Source organism: Eulemur rufifrons, chromosome 30 (assembly GCF_041146395.1).
Source record: "Eulemur rufifrons isolate Redbay chromosome 30, OSU_ERuf_1, whole genome shotgun sequence".
Lineage (NCBI taxonomy): Eukaryota > Metazoa > Chordata > Mammalia > Primates > Lemuridae > Eulemur > Eulemur rufifrons.
Window position 1 is genome coordinate 129,604,359 of NC_091012.1, and position 25,506 is coordinate 129,629,864.

Consider the following 25,506-nt stretch of genomic DNA (forward strand, 5'->3'; position numbering starts at 1 on the left):
AGGTCAAGGTCTCCATCGTCCGACCTGAGAAATAGCGGAGGGGGGTTCCCGACGGAGTCGTGGTCTCGAGGACTTCCCTGGTCGGCCGGACCCTGCCCCACCTCTCCTCCCGCTACTCCGGGGCGGCCTCGGAAAATCGGGCGGTCGTAGGAAGCACCGGGCGCGGCCCGCTGCCTGCAAGCCGCGATAGGCCGGCCCCCCAAGCCTCCAAATAAAATGTGGCAGTACAGCAGCCCTTGAAATGCACTTGAATTATTAAAGGTTTATTATCGTTATGAGTATGATTAAAAGTTTAATTTTTCATTAAATTCTAAAATGCAGAGCAGGAAATAAAAACCAAAAAACAATCCTTTTTCAGGCAGCAGTAGAGTTTGTGGAATAGACATTCATCTGTTTAAGTGAAGAATTCATACACATACAGAATAAATATCAAACTTGTAGACACCCAATAAATGCTGGTTGAATGACCAAACGTTTCTCCAGTTCCTTTTTGTTTCTCTTTACTATTTCATCACACTTTCGTTTGGGAGGGTTTCTTGTTTTCTTTAATGTTGGCCTTTGGAGTCCTGGAGGCTGAGGGTGTGGGTGGGGGATGGGGGCAAAAAACTCAGTTTTGCATCTTTTGCAGTGTATAAATTTGCATCTTTTTCTAACTCAAGAGTATAACACATGACTTTTACAATCACTTCATTAACTTCATTGCTTTTAACCACCTTAACCATTTTTAAGTGTACAGTTCAGTACTGTGAAGTAGAAACAGAACTTTTCCATCTTGCAAAATTGAAACTCTATACCTATTCAACAACTCCTCTTTTCCTCCCATCAACTTTATTCTTAATTCATATGTGAAATTAATAACTAATTTTGTCAAGCACTATTTTAAATATTTTGTATATATCACCCTATTTAAGCCTCAAAATAACTCTGTGAAGCAGGCATTATCATCATATTGCAGATGAGAAAATTGAGGCACAGAGAGGTTGATCACTTGCCCTGAGGTCACAATGTAACAAGTGGTAGCTGGGATTTGCACCCAGCCTAGTTTGGGAATCTATGCTCTTAGCTTTACTGGGCTGCACTGCCTCTCCTAATTTACTTAACCAGCCCTCTAATCTCGCCCATTTATATTGTTTCCAATTTTGGGCCATTATAAGCAACACAGCAATGCACATCTTTGTGTGTAACTGCCCGGCGCCCCCCACCTCCAACATTTAGTATTTTCCTGAATGACTAGATATGAACATGATGCCAAGTTGCTTTCTAAGAAGGGAATACATGGCATTTTCATATAACTGGAGAATGTTAGTGCTTGTTTGGCAGGAAATTGCTCAATGTCACCCCCTAGAAGATGATGGCAGAGAAAGGATTAAGACCTGAGTCTTCTGATTCTAGTTCCTATTTCCCTTCATTGCTTCCCTGGTTACATTTAAATGAAATCAATATCTTTCTTGCTAAACCATCCTCAGTTGATGCTAGTATCTTCTGTGAGGCTTCCTTGTTGCGGCAGGTAGCTGTGTGGGTTAACCTGATGGGGCTCAGCTGAAGACATAAGAACTAAATGGAATAAGATGCTTAATGCGGCCAGTGCTCAAGTTAATCCCCTGTTCCTGGGCGAGCTCTCCACTTCAGTAAGGTAGGGCCGTGGCCAAGGACGAGGGGAAAATGCCACGCAAGATAGAAGGCTTCTTGTTACTACTTCTCTTTGGCTATGAAGGTATGTGCTATTCAACCATTGGCATTCATTACATACTTAATAACATAATGAATGATATAGTTGATAAATAGGAACTTAACCTGAATAATGATATTAATAGCAACATGTATTAATTAATTAACCTGTGTTATTAATGAACAACAGTTTTCTTTCTGCAGATGTGGTCCTCTTTGTCCTGCCACTGGCTTTCCAGTTTTGTGAGGAGCCTTCTAAAGTTCAAAGGATGCTTAAAATCCAACAGAAAGAAAGAAGGCTCTCAGAAATTGTATAAAATAGCTATAAATTGCAATAATTAATGAGAAAATATGGCATATTCTTGAAAATTTTTAGGAGTCAAAGTTAGAGTGATTGTAGAATTTAATCTTCCAAACCCAGATACTGTTGGGGGTGGAGGGGGATGCTATTAATAATTCTGCTGGGACAACAGGTATAAATCAGGACTCTCCAGGGCAAATCAGGACATGAGGTCACCCTAGTTTAAATATGGATTAATGTAACATGCCGAGTACCACTGGAATCTAATAAAAAACATAATCCAACTGAGAGTCAGGAAGCCCCCAAGACACAATACACTCAATCATTTAAAAATGTCTAAATATGGCCCTACAGAAGTGATATGATTAAATGAGGAAAAATTAACGACAAATCTCTAATATGTCATCCAATTCAACTTTTCAATTTTCTCTCAATCTTTGAAATAACATTCTTTCATGGCTCTCTCAATCCTTAAGTCATCAACTCAGAATTTCTCCTCTGGTTCATTCAGACATTGGAAATTGGTTTAATGTCTTCTGTGTGGTCATTGAGCACTTGTGTTACAGGCAGTAAATGAGGAGGGCGGGGAGGTGGACGACTGGTAGACAACGAAACTCACAAGTAGAGTTAGAATCTTTGGTTTCAATCATTCTCCTTTCTACCGTCTCGCTATATTTTATTGGTAAAGTATTTGGAAAGACTTGCGAAAATATAATCCCAAGGTCATTTTGCAAACCCCAAGATAAATTTCTAAGTAGGGATCATTTAGACTAATTGTCCATTGTTATTCCCCCCCCCCCCCGCCCCTTGTAATAGTCGGCAACTTGTCCCAGTAACTCTTCATACTTTAAGATGCTTTTGGTGTTTTGTTGTTTTTCCTTTATACTCCTCGCTCTTTCCTAGGCGAGAAAATCTAAGCAGAATCTTCCCAGGCTTAGATCCAAATACCCCTGGATCTCAGATATCCACAGTGTTCCCCCTCAGATTTCTTTGTGATTGGCATGGAGATTCATTCATTCATTCCTTTGTCCATTCATTCAAGAGCTCATCCCTGAGTATCTGCTACGGGGCAAACATTGTGTAAGAACTGGACACTCAGGGCAGATCCTTGTTGCTTTCAAAGTGCTGAGTCTAACAACCTTGCTCTGTGACCCCCAAATGAGAAGTCCTATTAAAAAAAGCAGTTTTAAATAAGACCTGCCCATTTAGTGGATATCAGTAATAAAAGGCAGGCTGTCAGGAGGCACGGAGGACAGCACTCTTTCCTGTGCTATAGCTTACCAATCTTTCTGCATGGCTGGGGAGCTCCAGAAATGTTCACGAAGAGCAGAGAGTATCATCTGTTCAGGTGGCACGGAATGTAGTCGCGTGGGAAGCCTTGGGGAGCTGAAGTACTCCTACCCACCTAACCCAGGCCCTCCGCCCTTGCACTGCTTGGAAGGAAACCAGCCAGCCAAAAATGGCCAGTGTGGCTTGGTGACCTACTGTGTGCTTTACCGTGAGCCAGAGGGGTGCTCCAGGAGACAGAGGAGAAAATACAGGACGCGATTTCTGCACTGGCTAAGATGGATGACATATGGCCAACATGCGTGGGAAAGATGCATTCCATTGCACAACTGGGAACCTGAAGACAAAGGTTCTCTAATTCACTCTTCACTGTTTCTGTTCTTCGGTGGCAGTGGCTCCTCATTACGGTGAAATAAGGTAAATGGATTGACTTCACTTACGTGTTGGGTGAAGGTTCATTTGGGAGAGCACACATCATCATGGCAAAGCTCTCCCTAGGTCTTCTAACTGAGCCAGGCTACTATTTATCTTCCACTGCACATTTTGGATTCAATGCCAACAATGATTTTAAAAATACCCATCTTATTAAAATGTATTAGTCTATTATTTAATCATTTTTATTCTATAAAAACAAACAAAAAAAGTCATCCAGCCTTATCTTACAGGTGAATGTGCCCCCTTTGCAGGTGCATCAACCATCAGGGATTGCGGATTTTTTTCTGTAAAAGCAGCTTTATTGAGGTGTAATTTACATACCATTAAATTCACCCATTTAAAGTGTATAATTCAATAGTTTGTAGTATATTTACAGATTTGTGGAGCACACAATGTATTTTTAGAGCATTTTCATCACCCCAAACATTAAGCACTCACTCCCCACTCTCTCAGCCTCTGGCAACCATAAATCTACTCCCTGTCTCTATAGATTTGCCAATTCTGGACATTTCATTTAAATGCAATCATACAACATATGGTCTTTTGTCTTTCGCTTAGCATATGTGTTTGAGGTTCATCTGTGTGGAAGCATGTGCGGATAACAGATTTACCCATGAATGTGCCTGTCACTTAAAATAGTAACACTTTCACACCAGAAGCAATTTCCTTCTTTCTTCTTCACAAGAGGGACATTATTGCAGCCTGCTGGGTTCCTTTTGTGTCTTAAACGTGTTTCTCAAGCAGATTGAAGCTGGATACGGTTTTTATCATTCATAATTTTATGCTTTTCTCCTCTGTTTCATCTCTTTCCGTGGAAAGGAACGCTGTGTGTTTAGTGATATCCGATCAAAGAGACTAAAACAGTCTTTTTCTCTGTATACCTAATGTACGCTTTTCCTCTTGCGCTTGCAAGGTACATTTCAAGAAATAGGCATGCCTTGAATTTTCTTGCGGTGGTGACAAAGGTGTCCCCAGCGGGGTGGCCTTTTGGTTCAAAAGGCAGAACGAGCCCATATTGCATGAATCTAAGATTGGTGAGATGTCTAGACTGGTGAGTGGCAGACATCTCACATAACCGGTGAAGGAATCACAAAACCAGTCTGAGAAGGGAGAAAAATATGCAAGCACACAATGGAAATCTTGCACTATTTTTCCTCTAAAGACTGATGTTTTTTCTTTTTCTCATTCCAACAATGTGATTTTCCAGTATGATAATATGTTGTAGTCACAAATACTTTTGCTTTTGTTCTCCAGTTTTTTTGGTGATTAAATCATTTGGGGGGAGTGCGGGGGCTACAGCAGCCACGTTGCTTCTCCCTTGGTGACAGCTTTTCCTGTAAAATGCTTGTTGTTCCTTCTTTCTCTGCTCATTTCCATAAAGATCTGGCACCTCAGAATCCCAGGCTGCCTAGAGACAAATGCTTTCTGGGGAGGGGAGCCTGAGAGGAAACAAAATGCAAGACATCAGCCCCAGCTGGCGCACAGGTATTGGCTCTGAAGCCGGGCCTTCCTCTTCCGCCTCTTCCTCTCCACACATCGACAGGGGCTGGATCCCTGAATCAATCGCCACCTTGCCTTTTCTGCTTTGCTCCCGCAGAATGTGGAAACTGCTCAGGGCCCACCCATGGCCCCGCAGTAACGCAAAAGTCCCCAAAAGGCCAAGTCGCTGAGCCTCCTTTAAACTCTGGGTTTGCTCAGCTGCAGCTGAATAGAACAGACCCTCTTCAGTGGCAGACGCGGCCTTTGAGCCAAGTTGATTTTGTTATTAAACCCACACCGGCAGTGACCAACACCCCCTGCCTTTGGTCCCCCAAAAAGAGGGTCTTGGCATAAATGATGTTGGCCCAACTGACAGGGCCTTTCAGAAACGGCCTCTCAGCCAGCCCCAGCTTCTCTGCGGGGTGAGGGTGGGGTTAGCAACCCCAAGCCAATACTTAATACTGGACACTAATTGCCCATTTCCTTTGTATTTCTTGATGAACAGCTACAGGACCGAGGCTATGAGCTCATGTAGAAGTTAACTCCGAAGGGCACAGGGCACCACCCAGCCTCTCTGGGCTTCCCCCTGAGCTCCAGGAGCATCCATCCAGCTGCCCACTCACTTGGGTGTCCCCTGGGCTTCTCAAGCTCACTATGTCCCAAACAGAACATCTTCTACCCCATCTTCCCCCAATTCCTTCTCCCCCTCAGTAAACAACAGCCCTGTCCTCCCAGTTGCACGGGCCTCGGACTTCTCTGTCTTTTACACTGCACGTGTAGTCTGTCAGCAGATCCTGTTAGCACTACTTTCCAAATACAGCCACTTCTCATCATCTCCACTGCCACCACCCTGGGCCAAGGCACCATCATCTCTGCCCTGGAGGACTGCACTCACCTCTGAACTAGACTCTGTTGCCACCCCTGCCCTGGCCAGTCTAGTCTACGACACAGCATCAGACGGAGCCTGTGACACCATGGTCAGTCGTGTCCCTCCTCTCCTCAAGTCCCTCCAAAGTCTCACGTGGGGTAAATGCCAAGGTCCTCACGGCCCTGCAGGAACTGCTTTCCCAAACCCTCCAATCTCCTCATCTCCTAAAACTCTTTATTCTCTGGCTCTAGCCCCAAGGTCTCCTTGCTCTTTCTAGAACATGCCAAGCAAATGCCCACCTCAGGGGCTTTGTACTTGCTATTATTCCCTCTGCCTGGAAGTATCTAGAACTTTCCCTTTGCCCACAATTATCTTATCTCCTTCAAGTCTTTGCTCCAACATCACCCTGTCAGTGAGGGTTTCCCTAAGCCTACTGGTTCCTCTCCCCCCACCTCCTTGCTTTGTTTTGCCTATAGCAGACATCGTCATTTTATATACTATATATTTTATTTGTTCATTGGCTCATTAATTTGTTCTCCTGCCCTACACACACACACCACACACACGCCTATAAATGCTATGAGGGCAGGTGTTTTTCCTGTTTTGTTTACTGCTCTATCCCCAGCACCTAAAACCTAAAGCTGGAACTGGAATATAGTAGATGCTCAATAAATACTAGCTGAATGAATGAAATTCATGCATGCTTTGGGGCCAGGCAAGATCAACTACCTTTTGTATCAATTTCTATAATTGTACAGGTGCTTAAAGCTGTGGACAAGAAAAAGGTGACCCGAAAAGGCAAGAGCAAGTGGTGAACTGGGGGACAGGAAAAGTCCTCTTTATAGGGAAAGGGATATGCAGGCAGAGAGGTCGGGGGAGGGGGGCAGCATTTGTGGCAGGGAAGCTCTATGGACAGAGGCATGAGACAGTCTGGCACACTCGAGGCATGGCAAGCAGCGCAAGGTGCAAAAGATACATCTGGAGAAGTGGGCAAGAGATAGACTACACAAGCCCTTGGAGGACATATTATTATTATAGTCACCTTAGGGATGAGGAAATGGAGAGATACTAATAAATGTCAGAGGTGGAACTTGGACCCTGGCAATGGGAACCCACCAAAGGATTTTGAGCAGGCAAGTGACACAATCGGGCTCTCTTTAGCAGGGAGAGGCTCGGGGGAGTGGAGTGGGGCCGGGAAGCAGGCAGTGCCAGCGGGTGGAGAGGAGAGATGGCCCGCAGGCCACTGGATATGGGGTTTAGGCACACGAGAAAGCTAGGGTGAGCCCGGGGTCTCTGGATGGGGTGGTAGGTGGATGGCGGAGCCATTTAGCAGGTAAGAAATAGAGAAAGGAGAAAGTCTGAGGAAGGAGATGAGTATCGAAGTATAACACACGTACAGAAGAGCACAGATAAGCATAGAGCTCAGTGAATTTTCACCACCAACCATGCCCACGTGACCAGCATCCGGATCAGGCAGCAGAACGTGACCAATGCCCCAGACACCCTCCCAGGGATTCCTCCCTACCACCCCAGCCCCAAGCGTAGCCAGCATCCTCATGTCTGGTGGCATGGATTACTTTTGCCTGTTTTTGTACATTTTTAAATGGATTCACGTGGTGTATCCACTTCAGCATCTGACTTTTCACTCAACGTTGTTTGTGAGATGCAGCCACGCTGTGGCGGGTAGTTACAGATTGTGCATTTTCATTGTGCTATCGTGTTCCATTGTGTGAGCGTACCGCGGTATAGCCACTCTACGCTTGATGGACGTGTGAGTGTTTCCGGTTTGGGGGTATTACAAATACTGCTGCTTTGAATAATCTAGTACATGTTTTTGGTTTTATTTTTTACGAATATATGTGTGTATTTCTGGTGGGTAACTACTTAGAAATGGAATCTCTGGGTCACGGGGCACATATATGTTCAGCCTTAGTATAAATTGACAAACAGTTTTCCAAAGAGGCTAGACCACCTTACACCCCCATCAGCAACATGTGAGACTTCAGGCTGCCCCATGGCCTTGAGTCCAGTTTTAGACAGCAGGAGACATCTACAGGGAGATACCCAGTAGGCCATTCAATGCAAGAGTCTGAACCTTGGATTTAGCACCACGTATGGGGTAGGGAGAGGAAGCAGAGCTCTCAAAGGAGATTGGGAGGTTTATCCAGAGTGGTGGAAGCTAAAGGAAGATGGGAGGACTGATAGCACCCAACACTGCAGTGTGAAGATGGAAGGTCAGTGTTGGGAATAGTCCATTGGATTTGAAAATAAGAAGTTGCTGGTAGGTTCCTTTGTCAGCACGGGGTTTGGCACCATAGTACTGCCTTAGTACATTTAGGCAGCTATAATAAAATCCTATAAACTGGGTGGCTTATTATAAACCACAGAGTCTTATTTCTCACAGTTCTGTAGGCTGAGAAGTTCATGGTCAAGGTGTCAGCAGATTTAGTGTCCAGTGAGGGCCTGCTTTCTGGTTCATAGACAGTGCCTTCTTGCTGTGTCTTCACATGGTGGAAGGGGCGAGCTAGCTTTCTGGGATCTCTTTTATAAGCACACTAATCCCATTCATGAGGGTAGAGCCTATTCACCTCCCAAAGGCCCCACTTCCTAATATTATCACATCGGTGATTAGGTTTCAACATATGCATTTTGGGGGGACACAAACATCCAGACTGTAGCAGGGACTACGGTGGCCTCCTACCAAGATGGCACTCCCTAACCTTCATTGTTATGTGAGAGGGTCAGTTCGGCCCATAGTGGGTACATAACTGGTGGAACAAGGGCCTAGGAGAGACAGCAGTGTGGTGGTTGCAGTTGAAGGGTGGCCCTGAATCTCCCCAGGCTAAGAGATATGCCCCCTTGACTCCCATTGCGGCCTATGCATAATCCACCGCGTACTCACCGCGTGCATTGCTGGTGGTCTGGCTGCTCCCCAGTCTTCAAGCCCCTTGTGGGCAGAGAGTGAGGCTCCCATTTCGGAAAGCCCAGGCCTTAGTACAGTGCCAGGCTCGCAGTGGACAGCAAACGTGGTTGCTGAATGAGTAAAAATGTATTATTTAAATGATAGCTTTTGTATTTGTGATGAAAAAGATGAGACCATTCCTTTCCTCTCTACGTCAATCTGAAAGCTTTTTGTGGGCATCAGATTCACTTTTTAAATAGCAGAATGGTTAAAGGAGTGACTTTTATTTCCCATTTTCTACACTCAGGTTTTGTTTGAAATTTTTACAGTAGGGTATGTGTTGCTTTTATAGTCAGAAAAGAAATAAAGGTTATTTGTTTTGTTGAAAATGGAGTTTTGGTGCCGAAGGGGAGAAAAAGTAGTATCTTTTCCTCACTCATTGCAAGGTTCAGGGCTGAGATCCCTATGATAAAAGACAGATTGACAAGAGAAAAGCACACACATTTATTTAATAAGTTTTACACGGCACGAGAGCCTTCAGAAATGAAGACTCAAAGAAACGGGAAGATCTGTGGATTTTTACGGACAGTCACGCGGAAATATGACTGGAGGACAAAAGGGTATGATCTAACAGTGGTCAAGTGGGAATAACAATCTGTTCAGATTCTTCTTGGTGGCCCTGTGTGACATTCCTTCCCTCCAGGTGTAGGGCAGCACACCTGTCCCGTGAGGGTCTTCAGAGAAGAAGGGGCGAGGGGCATTTTAGTTTCTACAGCCAGGCTCAGGAGAAAGGGGGTGGGACAAGGTCAGAGTGCCCTTCTTGCTTCTGTGGTTTTCTTAATTTCCTTCAGCCTAAAATATTCAGGTCCTATATTTGGGGGTAGCGTTTCCCGCACCCCATCAGTGCTTTAAGCCAGTGCTGTCCAATAGAAGCTTCTGCGATGATGGAGATGTCTGTGTCTGAGTTACCTAGTACAGTAGCCACCAACCCCATGTGCCTACGAAGCACTTGAAATGGGACTGGTCCGACTGAGGAATTTTTAATTTTGTTAATTTTAATTTACATTCCAGTGGCCACATAGGACTGATGGCTACTGTATTGGGCAGTGCGGCTTTAAGCAATCAGTTTATGCTAATATATATAAACTCTTTTCCTGCTAAATTGTGTCTTCATTGTCTTTATACTTCTCAAAAGATAGCTGATGTTAGTTTTATGTTCAATTTTGCACACTTTCGATTTTCCCACATCATTTATACAGTATTTGTACTTTGTGGTTTGATATTTCCTGTACAATGTAGACAAACCTAAAAAAGAGTATCGACACAATGTCCTAACCCTAAATAATGTAAATGTGGTCCAGTGAGGGACCTGGGCGGGAATCCAGTCCTTAATAGCACGCTGGGCAGGCACCAGGGTGACGGGGATGATGGCGATCATGAAGAGTTAATAAGCAAAACTAAAGGCTCACATCATTAATGTTAAGTGGAAAAAGAAAGCAGGATACAACATTGTTTTGATAGTGGGCTCTCAAATATGTTTAAAAAAACAAAGAAAAATGACTGGAAAGATTTATACTAAAATGTTAACAGCATTACCTTTGATGGTAAGAAATATAGGCCAGCCCCACCCCTACTTTGCTACATTAATGTATTTCCCAAAACTCTATAATGAACAAAAATAATAATAACATTATCTTATTCTTCTGCTTCATTTTACTGTCCCTAGTTTTTCAACATCTGTGGATGCTTTTCCTGGTAGATGTTTACTTAGCTTGACATCTTCCAGAAGGGAGTTTTACCTTTCATGTGACTTTTCCATGTAATGAGTGACTTTGTTGAATTTCTCTTTCTTTTATTAATGTGCTTTTTCTTCTCTTGTCCTTTCACTCAGCCACGCTGGGATTATCATCCACTGAGGTATGTTGTAGGGGGAAGGCTGGGGTAGCGCTTTGGAAGAGTTGCCTAGCCAAAAATAATGTATAGGGCTATCACTTTTTTAAAAAAAAATCTATTTTTTAAGGTCTTTTTTTTTCCTTTCTGGTGGTGGCAATAGCACGTTTTACCTGGGCAAGCTCCAAGATGGGTGTTTTGATGAAAGCATAAAAATTAACCAGGTCTTAAATCAGATGGTGCAAGCTTGAGTCCAGTGCCTTTTAAAATCAGGTCCCCAGATAGAAACCTCCAGGGGATGCGAGGTGTCCAATCTTAGATTGGGGCTCCCCAAGCCCCTAAAGCTAACTATAATGGGGTGAACATCGCCCTCTACATGAGAGTGTCTGTGAGATTATTAGCCGGGCACTCATGGTGGCAGACATTTGCCCATTTAGAATGAAAGATGAGTGGCACCTGTGTGTTAAGGCTGGATTAATAATTGAAATCTGTGCTTGTAGCAAAGCTGCCATAAATAATGCGTAAGAAGTGAGCATGGTTTTTGAGCTTTCCAGTGGTGCCGGCACCACAGTTGCCTCTGCCTGACGTTTCTGACATCCTGCCCTTCTGGCTGCCCGCAGGACGAGGGTGAGGAACCCTGGTACCACAAGGCGTGCAAGTGCGATTGCCAAGGAGGAACCAACGCCCTGTGGTCTGCAAGCGCCACCTCCTTGGACTGCATACCAGGTGAGTGTCCCCTCTCCTTGGGGCGCCACATCAGAACAGTCCTTGGGAACACCCTATTTCTCCTCCTTCTTCCAACCTGGCTGAATTAACCCCTGAATACCACACTCTGGGTTTTCTTCAGTTGGCCTCTGAGCTTCAAATCTCACACTGGCCACTGCGCCAACAGACCGCGCTGAGGTCACTGTTCAGAAACAGTTTCCTGGATCTCCACTTGGCCTGGCTGAGATGGTAAGATGGCCCCTAACGTTCAATAAAATTGATGAATGGGGCCGGGCGCGGTGGCTCATGCCTGTAATCCTAGCACTCTGGGAGGCCGAGGTGGGTGGATCATTTGAGCTCAGGAGTTCGAGACCAGCCTGAGCAAGAGCGAGACCCCCGTCTCTACTAAAAATAGAAAGAAATTAGCTGAACAACTAAAAATATATATAGAAAAAATTAGCCGGGCGTGGTGGCGCATGCCTGTAGTCCCAGCTACTCGGGAGGCTGAGGCAGGAGGATGGCTTGAGCCCAGGAGTTTGAGGTTGCTGTGAGCTAGGCTGACGCCACGGCACTCTAGCCTGGGCAACAGAGTGAGACTCTGTCTCAAAAAAAAAAAAAAAAGAAAAGAAAAAGAAAAGAAAAGAAAAAGGAAAGAAAAAAAAAGAAATTGATGAATGGAACTGATTAAAAGTAAATTCATGGTAGGCAGCATGGAGTTTGAGCCAGAAAGACTGGAATTAGAATCCTGGCTGCATCACTTCTGAACTCTGGGACTGCCACTTTGTTCTTTTTCTGTGCGATGGAGGTGATGACACCGTGCCCAGATCCTTACTGCTCGCCAGAGAGCCATGTGCTTCCCCCACGCTTTCCAGCCCCCGGGCAATCAGGTGGTGCCATCTGAGCAGGTGCAGCCAAGGTGAGCAGGCCACTTTCAAAATGAGGTGTTTAAGGGCCGGCAACCAACTCTCTGGTTCTCCCTTTCCCTGCCCTGAAGCCACCTGTTGAGATAGTGGCTTCTCCTTCAGCCTGGTCCCCGGGTGATGATGTGGAGCAGAAGCCCCTGCCCACTCACAATGGACAAGTCACTTGGGTGAAAAATAAACCTGCCTTGTGTGATGTGAAGCCTCTGAAGTTTCCAGAACAATTTGTTCTGCAGCAAAGGTAGCCTACCTTGACTAATAAATGCTTTCCTCTAAGACAGGGGCCACAAACTTTCCAAAGGAGCAGACAGTAAATATTTGTGGCTTTGTGGACCAAATGGTCAGTCCCAAGTACTCAATTCTGCTCTTGTATACAGTTGAAAGCAGCCATAGACAATATGTAAATACATACATATGCATTTGGCTACATACAAATGGCTGTGTTCCAATAAAACTTTATTTACAAAACAGGCAGTGAGCCAGATTTGGCCCGAGGGCCCTAGTTTGCTGACCACTGCTCTAAGGAGTGGTTACAAGGAATAAATAAGATGAGGCATTAAAGCAGCTTGTGTTATACCCAGCAAACTAGTAAAGGTCACTTCCTTTTCTTCCTGCCTCCTAAGAACTCACACTCTGAGGAAGAAGTGAGCAGACCCAACTTGCAGAGGCCTGGGCTGTCCCAGCAAATATTTGCCTCGCTTGATCCTTTCCAGCGCTATTTTGCATGAAACTGGCCCTGCCGCCCCTCTCCAGGGCTGTGGTGGCACCATGCAGTCTCATTGGCTTTACATAATCGCCTAATAATAGCTCAGGGAAGACAGGTTCCTGTGTCTGTGTGTGAGCCTCTCTTCATTATTTCATTAAATTTGCATTAAAATAGCAAATTGCCATGTAGGGGGCTGGAGTACAATGGCTTCTACTGCCTTGGTTTTCCTGTTTACTAAAGGGGTAGGAAGTTGTTTGTGAAGTCTATTAACAGTGGGGTCCCAGGCATGAGCCGAGCAGTAAACACGAGCTCAGGCAGCCATTAAATGCGGCTGTGATCTGCTCAGCCAAGACTGAAGCACCCTCCTCAATAACCCATTCATAATTCACTTCCACCGGTCTTTCGTCATGTGCCCAGTATGTGCCAGGCACTGACAGAGAGACAGAAACGAAGGCATTGTCTCCACCTTGGAGAGATTTACCATTTAGTGGAAACAAATGTTCTTTTCACTAGAGACATCAGACGTACCAGAATTCCATCCCAAAGAAGTTCTAGGAAAAAAATTGAAAAGAGATTATTGATATAGATTGGCCTCATTGACCCAATCACCTGTGACACCGAGAAGGACCATGTGTTTCAGGGAGGTGAAGTTGACCCCAGTCCCCCAGGCTGTCTCCCCTACACAACTGCCACGAACTTGAAGTTCTAAAATGAGAGATTCCTTTAGCTTAAGCGTCCTCTTCCCCCCTGCTAGTTTTTTTGTTTTTGTCTTTTGAAACAACGCAGATATTTTCAGGAAGGGAAAAAAAAACAACCTCGGTGTTAAATGTTCATTCACTGGTGTTAATTGATTCTTCCATGAAAGAGCTGATTCACCACAGCAGCACCAGCCACAGGCTTCCAGAAGTCACTTGCCCATCAGCACCTCAGATTGTCACAGTGTGTCAAGAACGATGCTTGGTCTCTCTCGACCCCGAGATTCAGGGATTCCATCAGAGCCTGGCTTATGAGGGAAGAAGACCCTAGAAGGCACAGAAAGACAGGGAGTCACTTGGAGGTGCTGGCTGTTAGCGCCCCCTGCCCCCCTCCAGAGCAGAAGGCTAGGTTCACTGTGGCCTCCTAATCTTCAGCTTAGCGCTATTACAAATACTAAAAGCTCTGTCTTTTCTACCTTTGGGCCAAGATTACCCCTGCACTCTGAGAGCAGAAAATAGGGTAGGGAAGGTATCAACAGCATAAGAAATCCAGTGGTTCACTAATGCTTTACTTTGATTCTAGATTTTATAGTCTATATTATATTTGAACTTATCTATTCTTCCATAAATATGACTCTATATATTTTATTCTATATTCTACTGTCATATATATTCAAGTCTAATATATGCATAATACTATTCATGTCTCCCTGGAATCTCTTGTCCAGAATGTCCCCGGACTCTGCATTTCTTTGGGTTGGCATTCTTTATAAGCACGTCTGGCCTCCACGCCCACAAATCCGGAAAGTATTGACGGCAGAATAAAGGCTAGAATGTTGAGTGTGCGTAGCTTGGATTAGCCGCATACTGCAAATATACCTTTATCCATCCAATGATCAAGTCATGGCTCAAAGGAGCCACTTGAGCCCCCAAAGATGCAGGTTTTTCCTTAAGAGTGAAATGAGTGTAGAAACAGCTTTAATAGCTACCACGACAAAGTCACATTGGGTGGAAAACCCAGGCAGGTCATATTTTCTGTGTGTCTGGTGAGAATCCCTTAATTCCTTCGGCAACATTATTTATATAGCTTTCTACCTAGTTTATGCTGGATTTAGAGTTTCTCTCTGATTAGGCCAGAGGGAGTTCTCCAGGCCTCTACTTCCTCCCTGAGTTACTGCTGCCTGTTTCTGACATTTCCTCTGCTTGTCCCCAGTGGCCGCCCAAGGTGGGGTGACAGTGTTTGCTTAATCCCTGCATTCATCCCTCCAGTCCATACGAGTGAGCCAGAGAGTGCCTAGCCCAAGCAGGCGAGCAGGCGCTCTGCTCAGTGACAGGCGACAGGCTGTGCCCCGGGAGGCCAGCCAGGAACCTGGCCTGCAGGAGGGGAGGGGACCTCAACCAGGACCTCAGAGGGAGGAAGAGGAGAAAGAGGAGTCAGGGCGGGTCCCGGGAGTGTAACTGGAGGGCAGCTTACTTCACAGCGCACAGAGCAGAAGAAACATCACATTTCCTATTTTCCGTGCTAGACTAAGTCCAGTTTGAGTTCCCTCTTGTTATGGCCCGTGAGGAGTCTAAAGATGGGATTTTTGAAGGTCCTTTCTCTCCCCTTTGGACTTCACAAAGCTCCGGTGAGCTGGCAAGGGCAGCCCGGGAGCAGGGCCTGGGCTCAGGCAGGGTGGCAGGCTCCTTGCCGGGCCCACAAGCTGCGCTGGAAGGTGGACACCTCATTGGTGGCTCCTCTGAGCCAAGCTCTGTCCTAGGGTCCTCCCCAAGTTTCCCGGGGGTGCTCAGAGCTCAAGGCTCCCAGGCCCATGGTCCGGCCCCCAGGGGAACCTGCTACCTGAGCTGAGGCCGCCACCTCCTCCTCCAGGACAATCAGCTAGTTCCTTAGTTCCCACTGAGGCCTAGATCTCCCAAGTCCATGAGCCTGAGACATGCTGCCAACAAGATTCTCCTCTCTCAGACCTCTCTCTCTCTCTCTCACATGTGCACGCAGGCTCGCACACTACCCATTCCTGCCTGGGGCAAGGAGAGCACGCACCATTAGACACATGGAGCTGGCCTTGTTTTCTGGAGAAGGGGTGTGTGTGGGGGGGGGGGGTGACGGGGACAGGACAGAGTAGGGTACAGGGTGCTGGATTTCCTCCCTATTGAGTCTTTGCCAGAAAAACATGCAAAACTCAAGAAGATGTCAATTAAATTCACCCCATCACACCAACATTACCTGCTGCTTTTTGGCCAGGCACTGTGATCTACAAACTCTACAGTCTCCAAACATCATCTCACTTAAGCTTACGGCAATTCTATGAAGGCAGGTACTACTATCGTGCCCATTTGACAGATGAGGAAACTGAGACCCAGAGAGGGCAGCTTGCCCACACTCGCGCCAAGGGGAAGTAGGATCTGCTCCCCAATGACATCAGAATCTCTGGGGGTGTGGCCCGAGCATCAGCGCATCTACAGCTCCCCAGGTGGCTCCAGGGTGCAGCCCAGGCCAAGACCCATTGGTCTAGAGTCTCTGCTTTGTGCCCTGGGCCAAACCACCAGGTGTCAGGGGCAGGCAGATGGGGAGCTGGGGGCGTCACTGCCTGAGAGCCAGAGCGCCGGGGAGCAGGCTTGGAGGCTGGACGATAAAGGGCTCGGTTTGGACATACAGGACACAAGGCTCCTTTAGGTCAGGCAGGTGGAAATATTCACCTGGAGAGTATCCAGCGGGCGGTGGGGTGAGGCTTGGGGCCTGCGAGTCAGGCGTTGGCTCCCAGACACCAGCTGAAGCCACAGGGACAGTGAGATCATCGTCCCCCCTGGAGAATAAGTACAGCACCCAAGTCTGGACAAACAGGTCTTAGATCACAAAGGGAACAACAGACTCTCCACTGCCTGGACGAGCCCTCATAGGCCTCCAAGGCCATTGCCACTGGCCAGGTCCCCCTTCGGCGCCTGCGGCCCACTCTTAACCATTAGATGGGTTAGTTGGGAAGACATGGCAAAAGGGATGTGCAGGCAAAGCAGAGAAAGAGAAAGAGCCACATGCCAAGAATAAGGTGATCGGGAGAGGTGGTGACGATTTTTTCCTTCCCCTCTGCCACCTCCCTCAGAGCTGGTGGCCCTGAACAAAAAAAAAAAAAAAGAAGGTTCGGTCCTCAAATGCATCAAATGCTCGAGGTGGAGGGGCCTCAGAGACAGGCACAGTTAGAATTTTACAGCTTAAAAAAACTGAGGTTAAGTGACAGCCAAGGGCCCACCCACAGCCCTGCTTTCTATGATGGGCCCTGCGCCTCCTTCACGGGGGCTCGGGCTTGTCTTCCAGGCTGGAGGGGAGTTGATGGGCGGAGGAGCCCCCGAGCCCTCGGCCCTCAAATCCGCCAACCAACAAAATGCCTTCCCTGGCAGGCCAAGGTTTTCAAAGTGCGCTTGGAAAGTGTGCTTGTTACAAATGCAGAAGCTCTGGGGTGGACTCCTGCAGACTGCATTCTTAACAGGCTCCCCTGATGATTCGGCCACACCAGGCAAGATTGAGTGGGCCACAAAGCACTCCTCTCCTCCTCTCTCTCCCAGGAATTGACGTTATTGCAACAGACTCCCAAAGTCTTGGGTGCTTGGTGAACCGCAGATGCAGTGCCTCGCCTTCAGCCCCACTGGGCTGCAGGTACTGGTGGGAGTCGGGCCTCCTCCTTTGGTGCATTAGGGCAGAAAGGAAGTTACACCCCCCTGGCCAGAGGTCTGAAGCTGTCCTGTTTTCAGCCTCTGGGGACAGGGCATGACTGTCTCTACAGAGGTTTTAGAGCCTCAGGATGGTGTTCAAGCTTTTGCATCATTCATTCATTCAACTTTACTGACTTTTGAAAAATTGTCCAGAAAGACTTCCCTGGTTTTACAGCAAATATGTTCAGCTCTCCAACCTGAACTCAAATTTACACACGGAGAAAATAACGTCATTTCCCTTATTTGGAGTTTATTATTCACAATCAGAAAACTAGGAGAATGTATTAACGTAAGTTTATCATTTGTTTTCTACAGAAATTCAGTTAGGAACTGGGTTTAGTTACAAGAGACCCCCTAAATAGTGGCTTGTTGAATTAGGAGTTGAGTTTTAACTCACATGGTAAAAAGACTAGGGGTTGGGGGTTGCTTAAGGCTATCAGGGCTGAGGTCTCTGCAGTTCTGTTGGCCTTATCCCCGTGGTGCAATGTGGCTACTGTTGCACCAGCCGTTAGGTCTTCCTTCAGTCTAGGCAACAGGAAGAAAAAAGGGGCAAGCAAAATCCCCTTCAGACAGACCAGAAATCCCCAGCAACATCCTCTTATATCTCACTGGTCAGGAAGTGTATCATGTGGTCACTTCTAACTGCAAAAAAGGCTGGGAAAGATTTTTTGTCTTAGCTGGTCACATTGCTGCCTCCAATAAAATTAGAGCTCTTTAGTGGAAAGGAAGGGAAGAATGAATACTGAGTCTCTGACCAGGTAATCCAACACTGTTTTCAATGTGAGAAAAAGACAGACAAGAGGAAACAGGAGACGATTAACACGTAAGAACCACCTTTGGCTACTCCCATTTGGAAAAAGCAGTCCCTTTCAGCTGTTCCTCATTCAACAGACCCTCAGGCAGATTTCACCCCTTTTTTTTTTTTTTTTTGGCCATTAGACTGGTGAGAAAACTGCAATTTACAAGTGAGAAGTCAGTCTGTCTTCTTGCCTCTCAGCATTGTTTTGTTCCTGTAATTGGCATCATCTGCTGCCCAAGGACAATTAGGGACCTTGATGTCATCATGCAGGATGGCTAAACCTGGGCTAATGAGGGAAATGAAGATGTACATGACATTTAAATATGATACGCCGCTGCACACCTTTTGGTGTTTAGATCCCTAAGTTGGTGGAGGAGGTGAAATATTTCTCAAACCCCACCCCCTTGTGAGGTTGCCATAGAACCACTTCCCTCTTTTCCGAATGTTGTCAGTCTCTATGGCAATCCCTTTATTTGGCCCTTCCCTCTCTTCTCGCATGAGTAGTGAACAGTTGAAGGCCCAGCTCTACCCACTGTGAACCATGCTGACAAGCAAAACATTCTCTGTCTGCAAGGCGCAAACAAGATGGGTTTGTTTCATTACTGCAGTCACCTCGTGCTTGTTGAGAGTTGAGATATGAGTATTCGAATGTGCATTGTTTTTCCTTTTCCAGAATGCCCATATCACAAGCCCCTGGGTTTCGAGTCCGGGGAGGTCACGCCAGACCAGATCACCTGCTCCAACCCAGAGCAGTATGTGGGCTGGTATTCCTCGTGGACTGCAAACAAGGCCCGGCTCAACAGTCAAGGCTTTGGGTAAGCCACACAGGCGGCCCAGCGGTTTCTTTTTCATGTGCTTTGAAAAAAATGGGTCTAACAAATGAATGACACAGAATGCACTTATTTACCCAACAAATACTGACAGTGCCTTGCGCGTGCCAAGGACTACGGATACAGGCGGATGAGGTCCGTGCCTGCAGAAAGCGCCCCGTTTAGAGGAGGAGACGGACTCTGAGCACATCACACAACTGGTTATATTCAGCAAGCGAGATGAGTGGGGGCGGAGATGAAGTCAGACCTCATCCATTTGACAGGCAGGAAGGGCTTTCTAAGGAAAAGATGTTTGACCTGAGACTTGAAGTCGGGCAGGCGAGGGAGGGGAAGAGGCCTGGGGTGCAGCACGTGTAAAGGCCCGAGTTGGGATAATACCTCCAGGGTGTGGACGGGGAATGTAAGGAAGGCGCAAGGCTAGAGCACAGGTGAGACAAGGCGGACAGGTAGGCAGAAGTCACATGGTACAGAACCTTGTAAGTCACCCTGGTGACTGTGGTCCCATTAGCCCTTGTTTCAGGGATAATGGGAGGCCCCCGGGTGTGTAGTAGCATACAGGTTTGTGCTGCTGTGACAAAGAGCCCCGCAGCAAAGTACGATGACTTAAACAACGTAGAAGTGTATTTCTCGCTCACCTAAAAGTTTCACCAAGAACTCTAGGGTTGTTATGGCAGCTTGATGGTATCAGGGGCCCAGACTCCTTCTGCCTTGTTGTTCTGTCATCTTTAACATGAAGCTTCCCTCTTGAGGCCCAAGATGGCTCTAGCTGCCACTGTCACACCTACATCCTAGTCAGTGGGAGCACAGCGCACGCGCCTTGCCTTTAAGGATACAAACATATCGTATGGGCCATTTCTGCCCACGTCCCACTGACCAGACTTCGGTCAGATGGGCCCACCTAGCCGCAAGGGAGACTGGGAAATGTCATCTTGGCTGGTGGCCATTTGCCCAGGTGAAAGTCAGAGGCCCTATCCCTGAAGGAAGATGGGAAGGCAACTTTAGGAGGCGATTAGTGGACTCTGCCAGATAAAGGTTTGAAGTCGAGGAGTATCACAAGCCGATTTGTGTTTTCACAGAAGTTCTCTGGTTCCCGGGCGGTGGGCTGTTTAGTGGGGGCAAAAGTACTCCAGGGCGACTGGTGACGTGGAGTGCGGCAAAAATGGAGGAGGACAGGGGCTGGAGTGGCCGCGTGGGGATGGAAAGAACTAGAAAGACTTGAGAGACGCTTGGAGACGGGGGCCAATGGAGGGACTGGGTGCTGGGGCGGTGGAGAGGAGGGCCCAGGATGGCTTCAGGTGGCGGCACGGTGCCGGGAGGGTGTGGTGGCGCTCAGGGAGAGGAAGCCTGAAGCTGACATGCTGTAAGACATCCGGGGGAACTTGTCTGAGCCGGCAACTGACTCTCGATTTGACATTTAGAAAAGGTCTCGGGTAGAAGTAAAAAGCCAGGAGCCACCCACGGAGCGAGTCTGGAAAAGGGAAAGGCAGCCACGGCTAAGCCCCCAGAAGCTAATGAACGGGCCCCAACAGGAAAAAGGAAGAAGGGAAGCTACTGTAGGTTGCCAAAATTTACGAGCGATGTAGCTAACCAACAAATTAGTTGCTCTGACAGTTACTTGGCTTCACGCCTGTCAAAGCCCTTCCAGATCCAGCCGGTTCAGTGCTGGGAACGCAGGGGTGGCAGCACCGGGGGAGTCGCAGGGAGGACGGAGAGCGTGACATGCCGAGAGGGGAGCACCGGGCAGCTCACGCAAAGGGCAGGTGGCACAGCCACGTGCTCACGGGTTTCGAAGAGACATGTTCGACCACATCGAAAGGCGGTTTCAGCTACACTTGAAGGCATTTTTTGACAAATTGGTTAAATCTGGCAATTCTTCTCGGGAGGTGGAGGTGCAGGCAGAGAGAGAACGAGATGCAAGTATAACAAGCCGGACGTTTCTCAGAGACAAGGCTCTGGGTGCTTACGCGACTGCAGCTCAGATGGCCCAAGCTTGCAAGGGGGTCTCGGGGTGCTGGCTGGCACCCCCCAAAGCCAGAGCCGGCGGCTCGCGGCATTCCCAGGGGAAGGCTCCCGCTGATTCGGTGTGTTCCCGCAGGTGCGCCTGGCTCTCCAAGTTTCAGGACAGCACCCAGTGGTTACAGATAGATCTGAAGGAGATCAAGGTGATTTCGGGGATACTTACTCAGGGGCGCTGTGACATCGATGAGTGGATGACCAAGTACAGCGTCCAGTACAGGACGGATGAGCGCCTGAACTGGATTTACTATAAGGACCAGACCGGAAACAATCGGGTAAGTTGGGCTTACCCCAAACCACCTTTGGCTCACACCCTCTGGTACTCCCCTCCTGTCCCTGTGCTCAGAGCACTGACCCTGCCGCATAGTGGGTCATCCACACTGCTCCCTTGCCTTGTTGTAGTCTCGGTGCCCAGCAGTTTGTGGATAAGTGCCACTCTTCGGTGCAAAAGAAATATCTGTCTGAGTTCTCATTATCAACATATAGTTGCTTGAATACCCAAGACTGGCCATTCGGACTATTCCAAACTCACTGGATCACTGAAGTCTCTTTGCCTCATGGGTCTGGCTCGGTCTGTTACTGATGTGGGTAGATAATCATCCTTTATGGCTTCTCCTTACTATTGAGACCGACTACTGGGAAACTTTTGACAACCTAGTGAATTAGCTGCTGAACTATGTAAATGGTAAAAAGGACTTCAGTGCAAACACACAGGCACTTGAACCTTTGGGCAACTCTGTATCCTATCTGAGGACTGGGATCGAAGTCTTCTTCACCATAGATGCCTCACTTCTTGCAATGAATAGAAATGAATTTTAAGGCTCACTAGCTGTTTGGAAATGTTAACTGTTCTTTTGCCTAAGATTAAGAAAATTTGCAGGCTAATTTCGATATTTAATCAGGTTAAGTAGACATATGTAGCTGAGAATCAGAAGGCTTTGCAGTCTGACAATTTGTACAGCAAGACATTCATGGGCTGAGGTTTCAAGGAGTTTGAACACAATAGGAAAAATCATCTTGATACTTGGTCATCCAATTCTTTTCTTATTAGTCGGCCTCTCCAAAAGATATTAGAACGTTTTTCAAGCCCTGTGTTTCTAAAGGCCTTGACGGTTCTTTGCAAAGAGGCACTCCACTCTGGCACTTGAACAATCTGGTGGAGACTGTTCTGTCCTCCCCTCTTCACTTGGCCCCTCGCTCGCTTGAATAGGCTCAAGGACAAACAGCTTAGAGAGGGCGGCGTGGGACGGTGTGTGATGCTGCTGCTGGGAAGAAAGGCAAGATCATGGCAGACAAGGCCCTTTCTGTTTTGTGCATGGGTGAGTCCAAATGTGGCCGCCAGATATTTCCAAGAGATAATCTTTGAAGGAAATGAAACGTTCCAGTGTCATTGGGCAGAGCAATATGGCTCTGGAAAGAGTGCAAAGAATGATTTCTTTGGAAATAGTGCCAAATATCCATGGCATCTTTTTATGTTATATCCTTAAAAACATAAAGGAAACCCCTTTTCTCTCTACTTCGGCACCACCTTTCCCTTTCCAGAATCTTCCCTCTAGTTTTTATGTCTTTTTTTTTTTTTTTTTTTTTAATTTTTCCAAGTCTATAAGGCATTTGTCACTTGTATTAAAGTAGGGACACACATTTAAGCTTTGGCTCACAGCTTTAGAGTCAGGCCTGAGTTTTTACTTGAGCCCCACTTTGGCTACCTTTGGAACGTGGGAACATTCCTCTTGTAAGTGTGATGTGGGCTTTTTCTAAACTTCTTGTCAAAATGCAAAGGATAAAAACACAAAATTGGTGAGAAGAGTCAAGAAGCATTTCCATCAGTGCCATCCAATAGAACTTTCTGTGATGATGGAAATGTTCCTATCTTTGCTGTGCAATATGGCGGCCACTGGTCACACATAGCTATTAAAACATGGCTAATGTGACCGAAGAACTGAATTTTAATGTAATTTTAATTCATCTAAATAGACACATTGGCTAGTGGCTACCATTTTGGATGATGCAGTTCCAGATGTCCCCATAAGTGACCCAGAGATACCCCGAGCGTGTGGGTGTTTGACAATCACTCAAGGTCAGATTTTGGGGGTCACCTGCAAATTCTCTGCACTTTAACCACTTTTGAAGATTTTCCATGTTAAAAGCTGGGGCTAGCTCCAGACAAGAATCGTTCTTCCCTCTTTCTCCCCTGATGTGCTGGTGATAGAATTTCCTCTCTTTCTTTAGGTCTTCTATGGAAACTCCGACCGAACCTCCACAGTCCAGAACCTGCTGCGACCCCCGATCATCTCCCGCTTCATCCGCCTGATCCCACTGGGCTGGCACGTCCGCATTGCCATCCGGATGGAGCTGCTGGAGTGTGTCAGCAAGTGTGCCTGACACCTGTCTCAGCTTGTTGCCCGCCTGTGGGTGGTGGGCACAGAGTGGGCCCGTGGGGGGACGCCTGACATACCACTGGGAGGCACAGGACTGGATTTTACAAAGCACTTTTAAATGCAGAGCTGGGTAGAGAATATTTCATTTTTTAAAAAAAGAAATAGTTTCCGATTTCAATGAAAGAAAAAGAAAAATGAACTTATTCCCCATTCAGGGCCAGAGAAAGAAAGAACAAAGAAAATGTCCCTAAAAATGATTTTCTTACAAAAGCCTAAGTAGCAGTGGTAATTTGCTGCTCCTGTCTTTTTTTTTGGTCTCAGTGACACTGTGAAAGGTGCACTCCCAGGAGAACGCAAAGCAGCCCTGATAATTTGAAAATTCTTTTGCTTTACCACATTCAAGACAGGAACACACGGTTTCCTAAAGCCTGGCTCTGAATGTGGAAGGGGAGCAGGCTTGCAGTTTCTCCTAGTTAAGTTTTCATTAAATCATGGCCAAAGAGGACTCCAGCACCATGTAGGCAGCTGAAGGTTTCAAGGGTGACTGGATGGCAGGGATGAATGTGGTATGTCACACCATAGTCCTGGTCTCCTGACAGCCTGTACACAACAAACACCCAAATGCCCAAGGTAGGAGAGGCTCCCTCCTCGCAGTTTTCACCCCGGTGAACACAGGGATTGGGGAGGGTCCAGAGCGCTCATTACACACAGCTCCTTCTGCAACCCATTCAGGCAAACCCCCCAAGTCTGTGGTCACCATTTGGGTGAGCACACGGGACAGGCTACATGTATAAGCAGCAAAGTTTCCCTATCTGTAGGAAGCCCAAATGACCAGAACACACCAGAATTTCCCTTTATCTAGGGCTACCACTTTTCAATAAACTTAACATATTTTGAGAACAGCTGGCCCAGGAGCTACCACTGGCTACTCGGAGGAGGCCCATTAGCTGACTCCGTGCTTTGCAGGAAGTGGTCAGGACTCACGCCATAAAAGGACCACATGGCTTTTCCCTGGAAGCCTTGCACCCTCCAACACACAAACATATCTGCTCCTGACGCTGGAGACCTCTTTGAGAAGGAATGGACCTGGCCTGCCCTTCCCTTCCCGGAGGAGGCTAAGCAGGGAGTTTGGGGGGGGGGGAGGGTGGCAGTTTAAGTCCCGTTTGTCATTTATAGCTCAGCCTGAGTTTTCAGGCCCTTCCCTGGGAAAGGCTGTTGCCATGGGGGCGGGGGCAAGAGAGGTATATGGAAAGCAGGAGCTGCGAGGAGGTGAGTCAGAGGATGAGGGCACTCTAAAGACACTGGGGCATCCAAAGACTGTCTTGGCCCTGGACGCAGCGTAGCCTTTGCTAGCAGCTCATTTCTCTGAGTTACTTTCTGTTTTCAAATGCCGAGGCAAATGAACAGACTCACACCAAGAGGATCCTGGACACCTTCTCTGTGAATGGGTGGCCTCCTAAAAGCTCCAATCTCCTCCCTGGTGTTTTCAGGGTCTGAATAACTTTATATTCAGCCCAGTATCTTTCTAACACCCATGCTATATAGCTTAAACCTGGAAAAATGCTTTTCCCTGCCCAATCTTCTCAAATATAAATATATCACTTTGGGGTGTGGGGAGGGACCTATCCCTGTTCTCAGGACATGTGGATAGATCTATTTTGGACAGAATGCCTGAATGGAGCCCTTAATTTGGAAAGTTGAATTAACTTGTATCACAACACGGACTGTTAGACAAAATGGCAATAGCCTCAGAGTTAGGGACTTCCACAGCTGGCACGGCACACACAGGAGGCAAGGAAGAGTGTGGTTGAGGAAGAAAGGAAAAAATGAAACAGTGTGAAGTGGGGATCAAGGTTCTCCAAATAATTGTTCATGTTGGAAAATTTTGTCTTGTAACAGCTTTATTGAGATAAAGTTCATAT

General features: G+C 47.0%; 1 protein-coding gene across 1 annotated transcript; it reads left to right on the top strand.

Moving 5' to 3' along the window:
- The first annotated feature begins 1,662 nt into the window (after positions 1-1,662).
- RS1 (retinoschisin 1) lies at positions 1,663-23,588 on the top strand. The gene is made up of 6 exons (XM_069464042.1): positions 1,663-1,714; positions 10,832-10,857; positions 11,451-11,556; positions 19,034-19,175; positions 21,286-21,481; positions 23,436-23,588. The coding sequence occupies exons 1-6, from the start codon at positions 1,663-1,665 to the stop codon at positions 23,586-23,588; spliced, it is 675 nt and encodes a 224-aa protein (XP_069320143.1).
- The last annotated feature ends 1,918 nt before the right edge of the window (positions 23,589-25,506 follow it).